The following is a 16542-nucleotide window of genomic DNA, read 5'->3' as shown; positions in this document are numbered from 1 at the left end:
CACAATACCTTCCCGACTTTTTGCCATTTTTTCTTGCCTTTCGGCAAATCGGAGACGCAACGTTACACTACGTGTCAAAAAATCAGACCGTTGGATCTTGAGAAACGGATCTAGTTGAAGATCCACCGTCCACGAAGCATCTAACGGATTGCATGATTCGGTGATGGGCTTTCACTTGATAGATCGAAACTGATCATGAATTTCAAACGTCATTTGTACTCGATTGCCAAAAATATATATAAATTCTGTTTTAGATATTATTGTTATTAAACAAAATAAGAAAAATATATTGTTTTTATTAGATTCTTAAGCCATATATTTAGAAATTATTTTTATTCGTTGTTGTTTGATTCTTTTTGTTGGATTTTGAACAAGCTAAAAATAATGCATTTCAAATCTTCTATTTGCGGTTTATTAAAAAATTATGTATGATAGATTTTTACATTATGAGGTTTTATATTTATTTTAATTAGATTTTTATAAATTAGCAATATTTTTTAAGGTTGTTTGTTTATAGGGGGGCGAAGGTAATATCAGTCTAATTAGTTGAGAATCTTTTTATTATAATTATTTCCTATAATGTTATAAGTAACAATCTTATCTTTGATTTTAATAAGCTGACTCTTAACTTGATTATCTTAAAAATCAATTGCATACTGTTTTGCATAAATTTTTATCCGGTTAAATTTAAAAACTTAAATTAGAGAACAACAATAAAAAAAATTCTCCATTTTAGAAATGCCAATATTTTTTACCTAAGCGATCTGTCTTTAAATGCAAATCATGATCACATTATCAGTCTTTCAAAGAGTTATATAAAAATGTTGTGTGACCTTGTTGATAGTGATGCTTAATGTTTTTTTTTAAATGATTGATCCCTTTCTCCATTATTTTCTTATTTTATGTACACATTTCTTACATCTTAAGTTTTAATTAAATGTGATTTATTTAATTTATAAAAAATAAAATAGCAATATACTTCAATTATTAAATGATGAAACAAATAAACCAGGGCACATAAAAACCCTGCAATGATGTGTGTGATTATTGGACGAGAAATTAATATTAAACAATTAATCATCACGTGACCAGGGAATGTTAATATTAGCTGGATGAATCAAACAACATACCACTGACATAATTAATGTTCGCAATATTGTTATCATGGTCCCAAAATTTCACATGATTAATTAATTATGAGTTAGTCCATCAACAGTGATTATGTATTATTATTATTATGAGAAGGCGACAAGTCGCCGGAACCCGTAGGAAAGCACACGTGGGAGCCACGCTCACCACCGAACCGCTCCCTCATCTTGGCAGATGGGGATTGAACTTTGGGTGAGCCCACGCCGACACTCGGGCAGTTTAACACTCAAATTAATGTTCGCAATATTGTTATCATGGTCCCAAAATTTCACATGATTAATTAATTATGAGCTAGTCCAACAACAGTGATTAAGTATATTCTAGAAAGACGACATGCTGCCGGGAACCCGAGAAAGCACACATGTGAAGTCGCTGCCACCACCGAGCAGTGCTCTCATCTTCATGCGCGATGTGATTGAACTCGAGAGCTCACGCCGACACTGGAGTGAACACCCTACGCAAAAGACCCGATACCAATAAACCAAATGATCATTGGCTAAGTAATTTTGACATGATAATTTTCATAAATTTGATAATTTTGATAAAGTCTGTGGTTGCTTTTTATATATGTTGCTTTTTAGGACATTGTTATCCGGGACAAGCTTTTGTTTGGACTTTGTGTCTTTTGCTGATTGTTTATTGAGCATTGCCTTTGTTTTCCATCATAGATTAAACTAAACATGATTCTGACTGCTTGGGAAAAAGAGAACCTAAAGACAATGGCATTGCGTGGAAAGAAGAAGTCATTTTTTAAAACAAACATTATACTTTTGTTAGAATGTCCCAGACCTGTATATTCTTACTTTTATAAAATTCAATTAAAATAAAAAAAAAAATTGTGAATGTGGTTCATCCATTTATTTTTAAATGGTTAAAATAGACTTTGTGTTGCTTTCCCAGAGCCCATAAATCATTTGGGCAGGCATTAAAAAAAAAAAGCTCTTTTTTAAAGAAAATATGTAGTTTCAATTACTAGTTTTTGAATTAGAAGAGAAATTAATTAGCAAATTATTATCATTATTTTTCTACAAAAGCTACAAACACTATATCCATCAGAGAGCATGTAATACAGATTTAAACAAATTTAAATCCAAGACCTCTCACACTTGTTTTTCCCAATGAATTCAATACCATTAGATTACCAATCTTTTGATGAATTACCAATTATTATATTATAAAAATAATTTAAAAAATAGTTATTATAAAACCAAAAATAAACTTTTGTTTGAATATGTATTTTTTACAAAATAGGGACAAATCATGGGTCACGCAGAAACGAGCACTGTAGTAATACATATCCACCCTTATCTAATTTGAGTTGAAATTCAAACTCGCATCTTCAATAGGACACGAATGCGTAAGGAATCTGTTACCACTGATCAAAGATGTCAATGGCATAAACACTTTATTACAATCATGAAATATATATTTTTATTAAATTCAAAATTTTTGTATTTTCTCATAAACACTAAAAAAAAGCACCAAGTAAAAAAAAAACACTAGTAAATAATTTTCAACAAGCACTTACAAGTGGGCCGTTTTTGATAAATAAACGGGCCTAAATTTCAGAGATAAATTTATTTTTTTTTTCTCGGAGTTAAATTTTGAGAAATATTGGGCCACCAAATAATTTTTAAGTTTTTCAGGGGGCTATAAGTGAAAATCCGAACCTCAATTTCATAGTAGAAAGCCAAGAAGGGAGTGGGAGAAGAGAGGAAGAAATCCTCTTGCGGCCATGGCGGAAGAGGGGAAACCAGATGCCCAGCTCTTCGATCTCCTGTCAACGCTTCTCCAGCAGGTATCCTTCTAGCCATTCCATTTCATCCTTGAATTGTTTCAATCATCGCTTTTATGATTTCGGGATGCTTGATCTCATGCCATTTCAAGGGATATTACGCATCGATCTTTGCTGAAGCATCACATTCACTGTTTTTTTTATTTGACACCTAGGGATCTTCCAATTTTTCAGTTGATTGTGGTTATGAGCTTGTTTAGTCATCAGGCTTCTCCAATTTCTTTCTGTTTTAGATAAATTTCATTAGTTTAGGACTATAAAATTGGAGTTTTTAATTTTGCTATTCTTATTAGTATTTGAGGTTGTGCAATCTGGAAAATAGTTTTACTGGTGTGTTCCAGTTGGAGATATTGTCTAGTGAAGTATTGATGTTGCTGAGAAAACAAAGGCAATCTTCACACATGATTATTAAGATGGTTGCAATGTAGTTTGGTGGAAGTAGAAAACTCATTGAGATTTTTTTTTTTTAAATTGTGTTCAAGAAGATAGAATCTTGCTGAAGAAAAGGGGATAACTGATTTGCAGATTTTTTAGTTTGTTTTGATTATGAACTTATTCAGTCTATGAATCATGACCATTAAGGAGAGTATAAACTTGAGGTATTTTGAATTGTTTGTTGCAATGGACAAAGGAAAGGAAAACCTGTGAAATGATTTCACTATTGGACCTTGGACATCCGGATAGTCTTTCCTATGTTTAGGATTCTATAGAGTAGAATTTAGAATTCTTTTTATTTTATTTGGATGGTTCATTATATGAAATTTGAGTAAGCAGGCTTACCAATTGCTGCCTGTTCTCATTAGTTTGTATGATAATAGAGCAAAAATTCTGTTTTTCTTAGGCTTCCTACCAGTGTTTTAGGTTTTGCAATCAGGGAAATAATTTTACTGGGCTGTAGTTTGAGATGTTAGACAGTGAAGTTTATGGTGCAGGATGAGATATTGTTGAGAAAACAAAGTTAATCTTCACATAAGACAATCAAACATTTTATATATATCAATATGGTTGTATTGTTGTTAAATAGAAGTACAAAACTCACAGAGAATTTGTTAAATTGTGTTTAAGATGACAGTACTTGTTTGAAAGAGATAGGACATCGATGAAAAGAAATTCAGGAAAATCAACACAGGCAAATGCAGCAATGGCAATAATAAAATAATCTTGGATCTAGTTTATCATATGATTTATATTATGTGCTGTTATGGGTTGTATGAAGTAAGATTTATTGCCGGAATAGTGTGACTGATGCTTTGGATATCTCTGGGGATGATTAGGTATTTAGGTGCGTACCTTTGGTATAGCTATAATATGATATCCCTTTGTAGTTCTAGAAGAGCATGCAAAAATTCTTTGTGGGGTTGTTTTGCAAGTGAAATTTAGCTCTGCAAATAGTTGGAAATTAGCACACACATCGTGCAATGGTAGATTATATTGTTTTATCGGCACAAAGTTTTAATTCTTTAAACAGCAATTGCCTGCCCATGTAATTCTGCATTGATCCTGCCAGCTGTGTGGTTGGTGTAATGAAATAAAATCTTTATCACTGTCATAATCATTTTTTTTTGACAAAAGAAATGGACATTTTGGAAGCTACTCATAGAAGTTATGTATGGAGCCTACAGTTTCTGTTAAAAATAAAAAAGAATTTCTGTATATATAACATTTTTGGGGAATATGTTTAATCAAATAGTGAACATCAATTATATATTAAGCCTTCTGATCATGTTATCTTGTAAAAATATGTAATTCCTCAGCTAATTCAAATAGGTGGTCATGCAAGGTGGGGAATCTATTAATAGAAATGGTGCTTGATGCTGTTATTCCTTTCCTTATTTCTGCAATCTTCTGTTCATTGAGCTGGAACGGACAAAGAGGATGCATTCTGTTTTATGGCATGCGGATGTTATGATCCATAAGAGGGCTGTTACTAATAAATTGCATTTCAGTTTATATGCAATACTTAAATTTGGTTATTTGTATAGGTGGAGTCATTGAGCAACCAAGAGGAAGTTGAACTGCGTGCAAAAATAGAAGCACTTGGTTTGGAAGTCACTAAGGTACCATCAGAGCAATCTAAACATCTTAATGAGGTATGGCTTGGTCTCGAAATCAAAAAGTAACCATGGTGCTTCAATTCTTCATCATTTTCTTTGCATCATTCCATGTTTTCCTCCATCTAAGATCCTAAATTGGTGGCAGTTGGAAATAGCTGCTGAGCTGGACAAGTTGTCGGCCAAGTTAGATGATGTTGACAAGATGATATCTTCGGCAATGGCTGATGACCCACAGGTGCAGTCCCTGCTGAGCAGCACAGCAGATGTTTGGATGCCTGTAATCACAGCTACTGCTGACCAAAGACGAGAATTTTCTGGATCAACTGATGAGGATAATCATGAAGAGCAGCAATAATATCACCAAGCATCAATCCTGTCATATAATAAGTGGTTTGGTTCAGTTATTTAATCTATTCCTCAAGCTCCAAGAAGCAGAAATTTGAAAATATTCCTTCGGTTTTACTCAGAGCACATTTCTTATATAGTTCAATCAACTAAATTTATATGAATGACATTGTTTCTTGTTCGTCTACTCTTCATTTCTATCTGGAATGTACTCTGTGCTACATGTTTCTTTCACCTATATCATTGCATATTGTTATGTCTTCATATTTTAGGATTGCATTCATCTCCAGCTTAAACAGTTCATCTGCTTTATCAGGTATGAAGTCTGTTCTCTCTGTGATTTGTTCCATTTTGTCGATGAATCTAAACATTCTTTTCTCATATATGATCCAGTTTCTCAGATGTTGATTGCAATGGTGTGGCAAATATGAAGCACGCTGCTAAGGTATGTTCTTTGAGGTGGGAATGCTTGTGGAAAACAAAGTCTATTGACCAAGAACAAGCCAAGTTCAAACACGGCCAGTAATTGGCTGCCATGAAAGCAGATCGACTCCAACTCAAACTCAAACTCAAAGAAGTCAAAGATTTTGGCTGCCCACTTGTGAACTTCATGCAAAGACATGGATCTATGTTCTTCTCCTCACCATTGTTCAGGCAACCTTTCCTTTTCTCCTTTATTTTTATATTACTACCTTAGCTGAATAGTAATGGGGTGTGCAACTCCCAGGAAACTCATTTTTGACAAGAAGAGATGACTCTCTTTTTCCATCATTAATGCAATTAGCTTAGCTTGATTTTTATAGCGCACGTTATAAAAGAAATTACGTAGGAGATCTGTGATGCTATTTGACCCAGTCAACAAAATTTTCTTTTATTATTATTGGAATTTGGAATGTTTATTTTAATGTACTGTATTCTCCTCAAGATGTCATAATGAAAACATTTTCTCTAGTTCGTGTTCATGTGATTGGTTGAAGGGAACTTCTAATTGTATGAATACATGCCATCTATGTCCAATCTATTCTTATCATTCTTTTATTAATTATTAAATTTATGTTTCAAAGTGACAGTAACTCTCTACACATTTTTTTTTCTTTCTTTGTCCATAATATATTTGTCAGAGTTTTTAGTTTAATTTAATTTAATAAGATAAATATTCTACTCAATATGATGTGCTGAGGGTCAACTAGTAAAGATTTTAGTGACAATTTGAGAAATATATATAATAAATAATTCACCTCATTTCTACTATTATTAATAATCAATTCATTATCTACATGCATGACGTGGCATAAATCCATGCAAAACAAATAAATAAATAAATCTAAAATATATATTAAAAATTCATCTAAATATAATATATGATATATATATATACTAAGCAATCTCTCCGGTTTCACATCTCCGGTTTCACATCAGAGTTTGTGAAAAGTTTTGAAAAAATATCATATATATATATATATAAAATAATATAATTAAACAACTCTTATCATAAAAATTATTTTATAATATAGATTTCAAAATTTTTATAAATATTTATTGTATAAATAATTATGTGTAATTAATATTTTTTAATTATTAATATTATATAAATTTAAATTTAAATTTAAATATTATAAAAAAATTAAAATTATTCTAGTATTTTTTTTATAGATTGTATAGATATATAGATATATATATATTTAAAAAAGAAAAAGAAAAAGAAAAATAATAATAAATAAAAGCCATCCAAACAGCTTCCTCTCTTTCCTCCCACCCGCCCAAGTTTATAAAAAAAACAAAAGAATTCCACCCTCTTCGCCGCCACCTCTGAATCCTTCCATTCTTCGGCATTCCATCGAATGCTTGATGGGCAACACTTGCCGCGGCTCTTTGACGAGCACCAAGTTTTTCCGCAGCTTCGCCGATCCCACCGACCGCTTCTCCTCCTCCTCCTCCTCCCGCACCCACCCTCACAGCTCCTTCTCCGACGCCGACGAACCCCCCAAACCCGCCCCCCCAAACCCGCCACCATGCGCCGCGGTGCTGACATGCACTCCAGCTGCATCCTCGGCCACAAGACCGCCAACATCCGCGATCTCTACACCCTCGGCCGCAAACTCGGCCAGGGCCAGTTCGGCACCACCTATCTCTGCACCGAGATTTCCACTGGCGTTGAGTATGCTTGCAAGTCCATCTCCAAGCGCAAACTCATCTCCAGTGACGACGTCGACGATGTGCGCCGTGAGATCCAGATCATGCACCATTTGTCCGGGCATCGCAATGTGGTGACCATCAAGGGCGCGTATGAGGATCCACTCTATGTGCACATTGTGATGGAGCTCTGCGCCGGTGGGGAGTTGTTTGATCGGATTATTCAGAGGGGGCATTATAGCGAACGGAAGGCGGCCGAGCTCACGAGGATCATTGTTGGGGTTGTTGAGGCCTGCCACTCTCTCGGTGTCATGCATCGGGATCTCAAGCCGGAGAACTTCTTATTGGTGAATAAGGACGATGATTCCTCTCTCAAGGCCATTGATTTCGGGCTCTCCGTGTTCTTCAAGCCTGGTGAGAGAAACGAAACCATTTTGCTTCTTTTCATTCTTAAAAAAACAATCTTAGATTTTGTGCATAATTGGGACATTGACTGGAGAACATCCTTGTTACTTTTCTTGCTTTAATTGCTGCTTTGTATTATCAACTGGATTATTGTTTCTAGATTTTTTTTTGTATTTTGACAGGGTGAATTGGTTGGTGAATGATAATTAGAAAAACAGTCCTTGTTTTTTTGTTTAGTTCTTTTGTTTGCTCTATAGAGATTGAGATTATATTTATATGGTATATTTGCTGAAAAGAGAAGTTTCTTTGTTGTACTATTGATGATCTCTATTTAGGCTTGTTCTGTTCGTGCATTTTGGTGCTTATATATTTGTCCTGCATTATATCATTGTAGGACTCTGTGGTTGTTGAAATTATATGAATTCTGTGTAATTTTGTAAATTTCCATTTAATCTGTGTTTTTTCAATGGATTTTCAGGCCAAATTTTTACTGACGTGGTGGGTAGCCCCTATTATGTTGCTCCAGAGGTGCTATGCAAGCACTATGGGCCGGAAGCTGATGTTTGGACCGCTGGAGTTATACTCTATATATTGCTGAGTGGTGTACCTCCTTTCTGGGCAGGTGTGACTTTTTTATGAGATTCTGTGAGTACACCAGGTGATTGAGGCATTCTTTTGAATCTTTTTTTTTTTTCTCCTTTTTTTGGTGTGGCAGAGACACAGCAAGGAATCTTTGATGCAGTTCTTAAAGGGGTCATTGATTTTGACTCAGATCCATGGCCAGTAATATCTGATAGTGCCAAGGATCTTATCAGAAAAATGCTCTGCTCTCGGCCTTCTGATCGCTTGACTGCCCATCAAGTACTATGTATGTTAGCTTTCCTCCTCTTAACTTTGCTAGTACTAGATAAATGTGAGGCATCTATTTCAAGGGTTATAAATTCATTTGACGCTTCAGTAGTATGCGCAGATATTAACTGTTTTTGGGGGATCATCACCTCTGTTTTGTATCTATTGAAATGGGGGAGGTTGTTGGTTAATTTGAAGTTTGTAACTTACCATTTTCTTCGAAGGGGAAACACATGTGTATGTTAATATTAGTGGCTACTTTGGTTAGAATAGGATTTGTCCACTTTGCTGCTTTGTGATTTTGCTTATTAAGTTTATAAACAAGATTTACATGCCCTAAATTTTGAAGCAAAATCTTTCAGTTTTAACAGTGGTTTTTTTAAAATTATTATTATTATCAAAACTTTCTTTTTTCTCTAAAAGAAAGCTTCACTAATTTGAAATGTGCCCTTATCCTGTTTTTGCTGAAGTTCATGATTATCATTAGGAGGTGCTTATATTACACACTAGTGGTTTATCTTTGCATGACACACTGTGTTGCTTGTTCTTGTTCTCAGGTCATCCATGGATCTGTGAAAATGGTGTTGCTCCGGACAGAGCCCTGGATCCAGCTGTCCTCTCACGTCTCAAACAGTTCTCAGCAATGAATAAGTTGAAGAAAATGGCTTTGCGTGTAAGTAGTTATGTTAAAACACACTCATACGAATTGAAGGAATAACTTCATGTCATATATCTTGAATTCTTCTTGACTGTTTACTAGTGAATTTTGCCCTGTATACTTTTATTTAAGTAGGTGGATAATAGAGAAGATTGTGTTATCTTCATCTATGCATTATGCATTTTAAAGTAAATCACTTATACTTAGTGTTCCTATGCATTGCTTTCTACCACATGGAAATTGTGTTAGGTTGGTGTACATCACTTTTTATCTTTGCTGATCTGTTAACTTGGACACTTGTCATGGGATAATATTGAAGTAAGATAATCCATCTCAAACATTAAATAAAGATTTTTGTGGATATCTTCTAGTATTGTTCTTATTCTTTAAATTGAAATGCGCCAACTAGGCATGATGCTAGTGTATAGGCTTGCTCTTCCTGATTGGTTAATTTGTCTATTTATGTAGGGTATCATACCCCAAAGCATTTTATTACTTTGCCAAAAAATATACTTTGTTATTACTTATTATGCAAATAAATTTCTTGGTCCAATCATCTCTTGATGTTAGAGTACCTTATTATGGTAAATATGAGAACTCCTGCTAGCTAGAGATGTGTTACTATTCCAATCAGGGAAAAGGTGGATTACCCCATACCAGCAATGAGCTACAGGATTTAGGAAGGCCATGAACACACACCTTATGCCATTTAGGAAGGCCAACGACCTTTGGGTCTATTGGTACACGGGTCACCGATAGAGCTCTCACCGAGTGGTGAGAGTTCGATTTTCAGCTGAGGGCACATTTCTGGGAGTTGTGAATAGTGGTTGTGTATGGGTGGTTCCAGTGCCCACGTGAGTGCGGCCCCATCCCCATTTATTCCACCGAGGCTTGTGCACGTCCCTGGGTCTTTAGTGGGTTCGCCCCGCTCCTCTTTCCCAAAAAAATTGGCTGATGGCCTGCATTAGTGGAAAAATTTCCTCGTTTGCTGTTTTTGGGGTTAAGATTTGATGATTAATTTTTCTTAGGTTATTGCTGAAAGCTTGTCAGAGGAGGAGATTGCTGGATTAAGGGAAATGTTCCAGGCAATGGACACAGACGACAGTGGTGCAATCACTTTCGATGAGCTGAAAGCAGGTTTGAGAAGATATGGTTCAACACTAAAGGAATCAGAGATCCGAGATCTCATGGATGCAGTAAGTTGACTATTATATTTGAATTTCTTGTTTGTTTCATAAATAATGTAAGAAAAGAAAAAATAATTAAAAAAAAAAGTGTGTTAGTTCTGAACAGATGAGCTTTATACTGTCTGCAGGAAAATATAATGCCACTGGTGAATCAGATTGAATGAATGTTCTATTTATTTATGAAATATTTATAGTTCCCAATAGGCAGTGTTGAGATGGGAAGAACTGCCTATTAAGCATCTCCTAGTTTTGTTCCTCTGGACAATGTGCTGGAGGAAGTTTCATTGATTTAACTTTTCGGTTCAGAAAATTACACAGTACCCTGATTCTGGCCCCTGTGTCTAGAGTTTTGGTTCCCATCACACAAATTTCTAAAAATGATCTGTTTGTATCCTTGCAAGACAAAAATTAACTGTATTCTGTTAAATTTAATACAAAAATGCCTCCGCCTAGCAGAATGAAGATGTGCTTTAGAATTTATTGCCTTAGAACCAAGATAAGCTTCAAGAGAATATAACCTTATTTGGTAGAATCAAGTTGTGATTCATCCAGTAAATTATATTTGACGTCTCTGCATGATTATTGATGTCTTCAAAATCATTTCAGGCTGATGTGGACAACAGTGGCACCATTGATTACGGAGAATTCATTGCTGCAACAGTGCATCTTAACAAACTAGAACGTGAAGAACATTTAGTGGCAGCATTTTCATATTTTGACAAGGATGGAAGCGGTTATATCACAGTTGATGAACTTCAACAAGCTTGTAAAGAGCACAACATGGAAGATGTTTTTCTTGAGGACATAATCAGAGAAGTTGATCAGGATAATGTAAGTACACTTCCAAACTCTTCATTGGAACGATTTTTTTTTTTTTAAAATAAAAAATAAAAATTGCTTGCATGATGGAGTATTCTGCCATCCCTTGTTCAAAATCTGAAATGATCTGCTTTCATAAGCAGTAAATATAAAGCGTATTTGGTTTTGATACAAAAATAGAACAACCAATGCAACATCAACACATTGGAGTTTCCATGTCCTTTTCAAACATTTACAAAGCTAACCTGATAGCTGTATAATTCTTCACACTTGCATGTACTTTGCTTGTCAATGTAAACAAGAATTTCATCTGTTAGAGTAGCTAACAGTCCCACGTCTATTAGTATAGTAACTTTGCACTTGAAAAATGTAAGTTTTTGCCTCTCAACCTACAAGTTTTGGTTTTGATGTTAAAACTAGTCAAATTATAAATGTTTGGTTTGCACTTAATCTAGTATCAAGAGCTTGGTTAATTGGCGCAAATGTATTACAGCAGCTAATGGTCCTACATCAGTTAATTAAGTTTGTATTTGAATAAGTTGAGTCTCCCATCTTTTAAGTTCAAAATTTTGGGTTGATCAAATCCATATAATATGTTTTTGGTTTGTATCTAATATTATCATATACAAGCATTCTACTCAGTTGTTATTGCTCCTGATGTTTCAGGATGGCCGCATCGATTACGGTGAATTTGTTGCCATGATGCGCAAGGGCAATATGGGACTGGGGCTAGGAAGGCGAACCATGCGTAACAGCATGAACATTAACACAAGGGATGCATCTGGAGCTCACTGAGGCTCAAAGCTGTACAGGTTTTGGTAGTGAAAGTTTTTTTTTTTTCTTCTCACATTTCCTTATTTATTTTCCATCCTACCTCCCAATTGTGTATCTGATTTGTGTCATGAACGTGGATGCTATTGGAGCTTTTGATGCTCCTCTTAAATCATGTATATCAATCCGAAATGATAAAATATTGCTCAAGTTTTCTGTTGTTATTAAATTTTTTTTGAATAAATAGGTGGTAGGCGCCACATATTTAAGAGAAATTAAAGACGTGCACAGTATGTAAATTTTGAAATTTGATTTTAAATTTTTTCTGAAACTGAATTTTGTCTAAAACACCCAAAGGGCTTGTGTCAATAGGCCAAAAGGCCAATGATAAACCATAATTTTGTTAGAAAATTAAAATAAATGAGAAATATATATATATATATATATATAAGACACATTAAAAATGGATGTGATTACCGGATAGAAAAAAAGAGAATAAAAGAATAGAAAAGAAAGGACGCATGAAGATACAAAAAAAAGAACACAACACTAAAAATGGATTATAAATCATAGGTGTCACTGTGAGCCGTGAGGTGTTCCTAGTTGTCTAACCATTTTTGGGGTTAGATGCTGTCACTTCACCTGGGTCATAAGTATTTGTATGGAGGAAATTCAGGCTCCTATAAAACTATAATTCTCAAACTTAAAAGTCTTTTCACATCCGGCTGCAAATATCCAAAACAAAAACATACATTATTCATAATTACACTTTTTCTTCACCTCCTTGCCTCCAACGACCACCAACAAACCTTTTATTAATATTCTCTCTATATATATGATTCATTATTCATAATTACCACTGGACCCTTCAATGCACCTCATAAATCATGACTCATAATTATTTTTTATTTTTTAAAAAAATAATTAATAATTTACAAATCAATCAAAAAGCAAATTTATGAAAAAGATATATTTTTTTTAAATAATAGACAACAAACACTTTTTTATATGAATATAAACAGTACCAAACAGTACTGAAACTCATATGTACAGTATATATACAATATAAAAATAATATAAAAATTCTGGATAAACAGTATATGAATAATATGATGAATAATACTGTCACGGGAGGGATTTGAACCCATAATCTTCTATTTATACTTTTGATGTAATATGAAATCTATCCAATGGTTGAAAAGAAAAGAGTCAACTTTTGTTTGGATTTCATAACACAGAATAAAATATATATAATTTTTTTTCCCCTTTCACATATTAAGTTATTAACTACAAAATTCACCCATCCTTGCACCACCATTCACTAGTGTCTCCATCCACGGCCAACTCACTCTCATTTCCTCCATTCATTCCCTCCAATGTAAATCCAAAATCCCAATGTCTCCCACTCTCATGGCCTCTTCACATCCATAAACCCCTCCTCCTACTCCCACTCCTTCCAATCTCACACATCCCTTATCATCTCCAACCCTTCACCACCATCACCACCAACCCTTCACCTTCTCCTCAACGTCTCCAATGGTGGACCGTAAAGACTCCAACACTCAGCTCCTCCAAGAACTCGAATCCCTAAGCCAATCCCTCTACCCACCCCGCCGCACCGCCTCTCTCGCCCTCCAACGCTCCTCCGACTCCACCGCCCCCGTCACCGATGAACCCCGTCCCCGTTCCCGCCGTTTGTCCATGTCCCCATTTCGTTCCCGCCCCAATGACCTCTCCCAATCAACCACCACCACCACCACCACCACCACCACCACCACCACCAAAGAACTCCAACCATCATCTTCATCGGAGAAGAAGAAACTATGGAACTGGAAACCAATCCGAGCTCTTTCCCACATCGGCATGCGCCGTCTCAGCTGCCTTCTCTCCGTTGAGGTCGTCTCCGTTCATGGCCTTCCGGCCTCCATGAACGGCCTCCGCCTCTCCGTCACCGTCCGCAAGAAAGAAAGCAAAGACAGCGCCATCCAAACCATGCCGGCGCGTGTCCTCCAAGGCGCCGCCGACTTTGAAGAGATGCTATTCATTCGCTGCCATGTTTATTGCAGCGGTGGTTCTAGCTCAGGCAAACCTCTCAAGTTTGAACCCCGGCCTTTCTTGATCTCCGTCACTGCCATTGATGCCCCTGAGCTTGACTTTGGTCGGAGCTCTGTTGATCTTAGTGACCTTGTTAAGGAGTCAATGGATCGAAGTTTGGAGGGTTCTCGTGTTCGTCAATGGGACACTACCTTTAGTCTAGCCGGAAAAGCGAAAGGAGGTGAGCTTGTGCTCAAGCTCGGGTTTCAGATCATGGAGGATGGTGGTGTTGGGATATATAACCAGCCTAGCAGCAAAGGCTCATCGTCTACATCTTCGTCGTTAGCTCGTCGGCAATCCAAGTCTTCTTTTAGCGTCACGAGTCCAAAGATCACAAGGTCGGAGCTATCGACGATGACGACGCCGTCGAAGAATTCTCAGAGGATTGACTTGAAAGGAATTGATGATTTTAGTCTCGATGAACCTGGACCTCCTTCGTTGCTCTCTCCGGCCACTACTCATAAGTCAGAGTTGGAGGAGGTGAAGGTTGATGATCTTGATCTTCCTGAATTTGAGGTTGTGGATAAAGGGATTGAGATTCAAGAGGCACAATCAGCAGTGGAGAATGAGGTTGCCGGAGAGGAATCATCTGTCTCCAGTGAAGTAGTCAAGGAAGTAGTAGTCCAGCAGGACAGTGCTCATCTCATGAGACTCACAGAGCTCGACGAGATCGCCAAGCAGATTAAGGCACTGGAGTTGGTGATCGGAGACGGGTATGAATCTGTCAAAGCAGAGGTTAGTGAGGAAGATGAAATGCAGAGGTTGGATGCCGAAGAGGAGACGGTGACGAGAGAGTTCCTTCAATTGCTTGAATTGGAAGGCGGAAAAGATGAACTTGCCGAAGCTCCTACTCCAACAATGTCAGGGCCGGAGAGTGGTGTCGGAGAAGAAGATGCAAGTAACTTGGTATTCTTGCCTGATCTTGGGAAGAGTATAGGTTCTGTTGTTCAAACTAGAGATGGCGGGTACTTAGTAGCTATAAATCCTTCGGATGTTATAATGCCTAAAAAGGAGATTCCTAAGCTTGCAATGCAAATATCTAAGACATTGGTACTTGGAGATGAGAATCAAGCTAATGGTTTTGAAGTGTTTCAGAGGTTGGCTTCTCTAGGTTCTGAAGGACTAGGCTCTCAACTCATGTCACTCCTAGCAATGGATGAGCTCATGGGCAAGACGGCAGAGCAAATTGCATTTGAAGGCATTGCGTCGGCGATAATCTCCGGCAGGAATAAAGAAGTCGCAAGCTCTAGCGCAGCGAAATCAATGGCAGTTCTCAAACTGATGTCTGTTGCATTGAGTCAGGGAAGGAAGGAGAGGATCAAGAGTGGGATTTGGAATGTGAAAGAAGAGCCAGTGACTGTGGAGGAGGTGTTAGCATTGGCATTGCAGAAAATTGAGGCAATGTCTATTGATGCTTTGAAGATTCAAGCAGATATGCCTGATGAAGCTGCTCCTTTCCATGTTTCCCCGGCGACCGGAATGAACAACCCATTAGACACAGCGACACCGGTGGAAGAATGGATGAAAAATAGTAATGCTGGGAATACATCATCAGTTTCACTGATGGTAGTTGTTCAACTTAGGGATCCTCTTCGGCGATATGAAGCTGTAGGGGCTCCTGTCATGGCAGTTTTGCAAGCAGCACTGATTGATGAAGAAGAAAAGTTTAAAATGACAAGTTTGCATGTTAGCAGTGTGAAAGTGAGGACAGGAGGGAGGAGGAGTGTTTGGGATGGGGAGAAGCAGAGATTGACTGCAATGCAGTGGCTGGTGGCTTATGGACTGGTTAAGGCAGGGAGGAAGGGTATGGTGACTGCCGGAAAAGGCGGCAACAGAGGACAGGACTTTCTTTGGAGCTTGTCAGCAAGAATTATGGCAGATATGTGGTTGAAGCCAATGAGGAATCCTGATGTGAAGATGAATGAAAAGTAGTTTCTGTGTTTCTGTATTTCTGCATTTATGCAGTTGTGATAATGCATTCTTTTTGGTGATTATGTATATCTGTGTTGTATATGATGGATCAATCTGAAACTTTGTTTTTATAATATGAATAGAATTTGGGAGATTGAATTATGCATTTGGTGGGGCAGTGGTGCTATAATATATAAGAAATACATTTTATACCTTTGTCTCTAACTCTCTTAATTGTTTATTATAATAGAATTATTCATTGAGTTGCTTTATAATCCTCAAATTTCATCCCAATCTGCTTGTTCACAAGTTCATTCTTGTGGATTATGGTGTTTCAAAAAGAAGGTCCTCACTGTTAGCCATTAGGAACTT

General features: G+C 36.7%; 3 protein-coding genes across 4 annotated transcripts; all 3 read left to right on the top strand.

Annotated features, from left to right (window-relative positions):
- The first annotated feature begins 2840 nt into the window (after positions 1 to 2840).
- On the top strand, positions 2841 to 6141 carry LOC120271886. 2 transcript variants are annotated; one of them, XR_005540076.1, is made up of 4 exons: positions 2841 to 2947; positions 4927 to 5034; positions 5144 to 5659; positions 5737 to 6141. XR_005540076.1 is itself a non-coding variant. In XM_039278568.1 (3 exons), the coding sequence occupies exons 1-3, from the start codon at positions 2885 to 2887 to the stop codon at positions 5351 to 5353; spliced, it is 381 nt and encodes a 126-aa protein (XP_039134502.1). In that variant the 5' UTR covers positions 2841 to 2884; the 3' UTR covers positions 5354 to 6141. The 2 variants fall into 2 exon arrangements, 1 of the variants encoding a protein (XP_039134502.1); XM_039278568.1 differs by having other exon boundaries at positions 5144 to 6141.
- A 972-nt stretch (positions 6142 to 7113) lies between these two features.
- Positions 7114 to 12189, top strand: LOC120272499 (calcium-dependent protein kinase 26-like). Its single transcript, XM_039279334.1, is given in 8 exon segments — positions 7114 to 7348; positions 7351 to 7890; positions 8360 to 8503; positions 8597 to 8749; positions 9288 to 9403; positions 10417 to 10584; positions 11182 to 11406; positions 12061 to 12189. Coding segments are annotated over 8 exon segments (1632 nt in total). The 5' UTR covers positions 7114 to 7191.
- A 1389-nt stretch (positions 12190 to 13578) lies between these two features.
- Positions 13579 to 16336, top strand: LOC120272350 (protein PLASTID MOVEMENT IMPAIRED 1). The gene has a single exon (XM_039279166.1). The coding sequence runs from the start codon at positions 13702 to 13704 to the stop codon at positions 16189 to 16191; it is 2490 nt and encodes an 829-aa protein (XP_039135100.1). The 5' UTR covers positions 13579 to 13701; the 3' UTR covers positions 16192 to 16336.
- Positions 16337 to 16542: the final 206 nt, after the last annotated feature.

This window comes from Dioscorea cayenensis, chromosome 11, assembly GCF_009730915.1.
Source record: "Dioscorea cayenensis subsp. rotundata cultivar TDr96_F1 chromosome 11, TDr96_F1_v2_PseudoChromosome.rev07_lg8_w22 25.fasta, whole genome shotgun sequence".
Classification (NCBI taxonomy): domain Eukaryota; kingdom Viridiplantae; phylum Streptophyta; class Magnoliopsida; order Dioscoreales; family Dioscoreaceae; genus Dioscorea; species Dioscorea cayenensis.
This window is presented reverse-complemented; position numbering and strand designations above follow the sequence as displayed.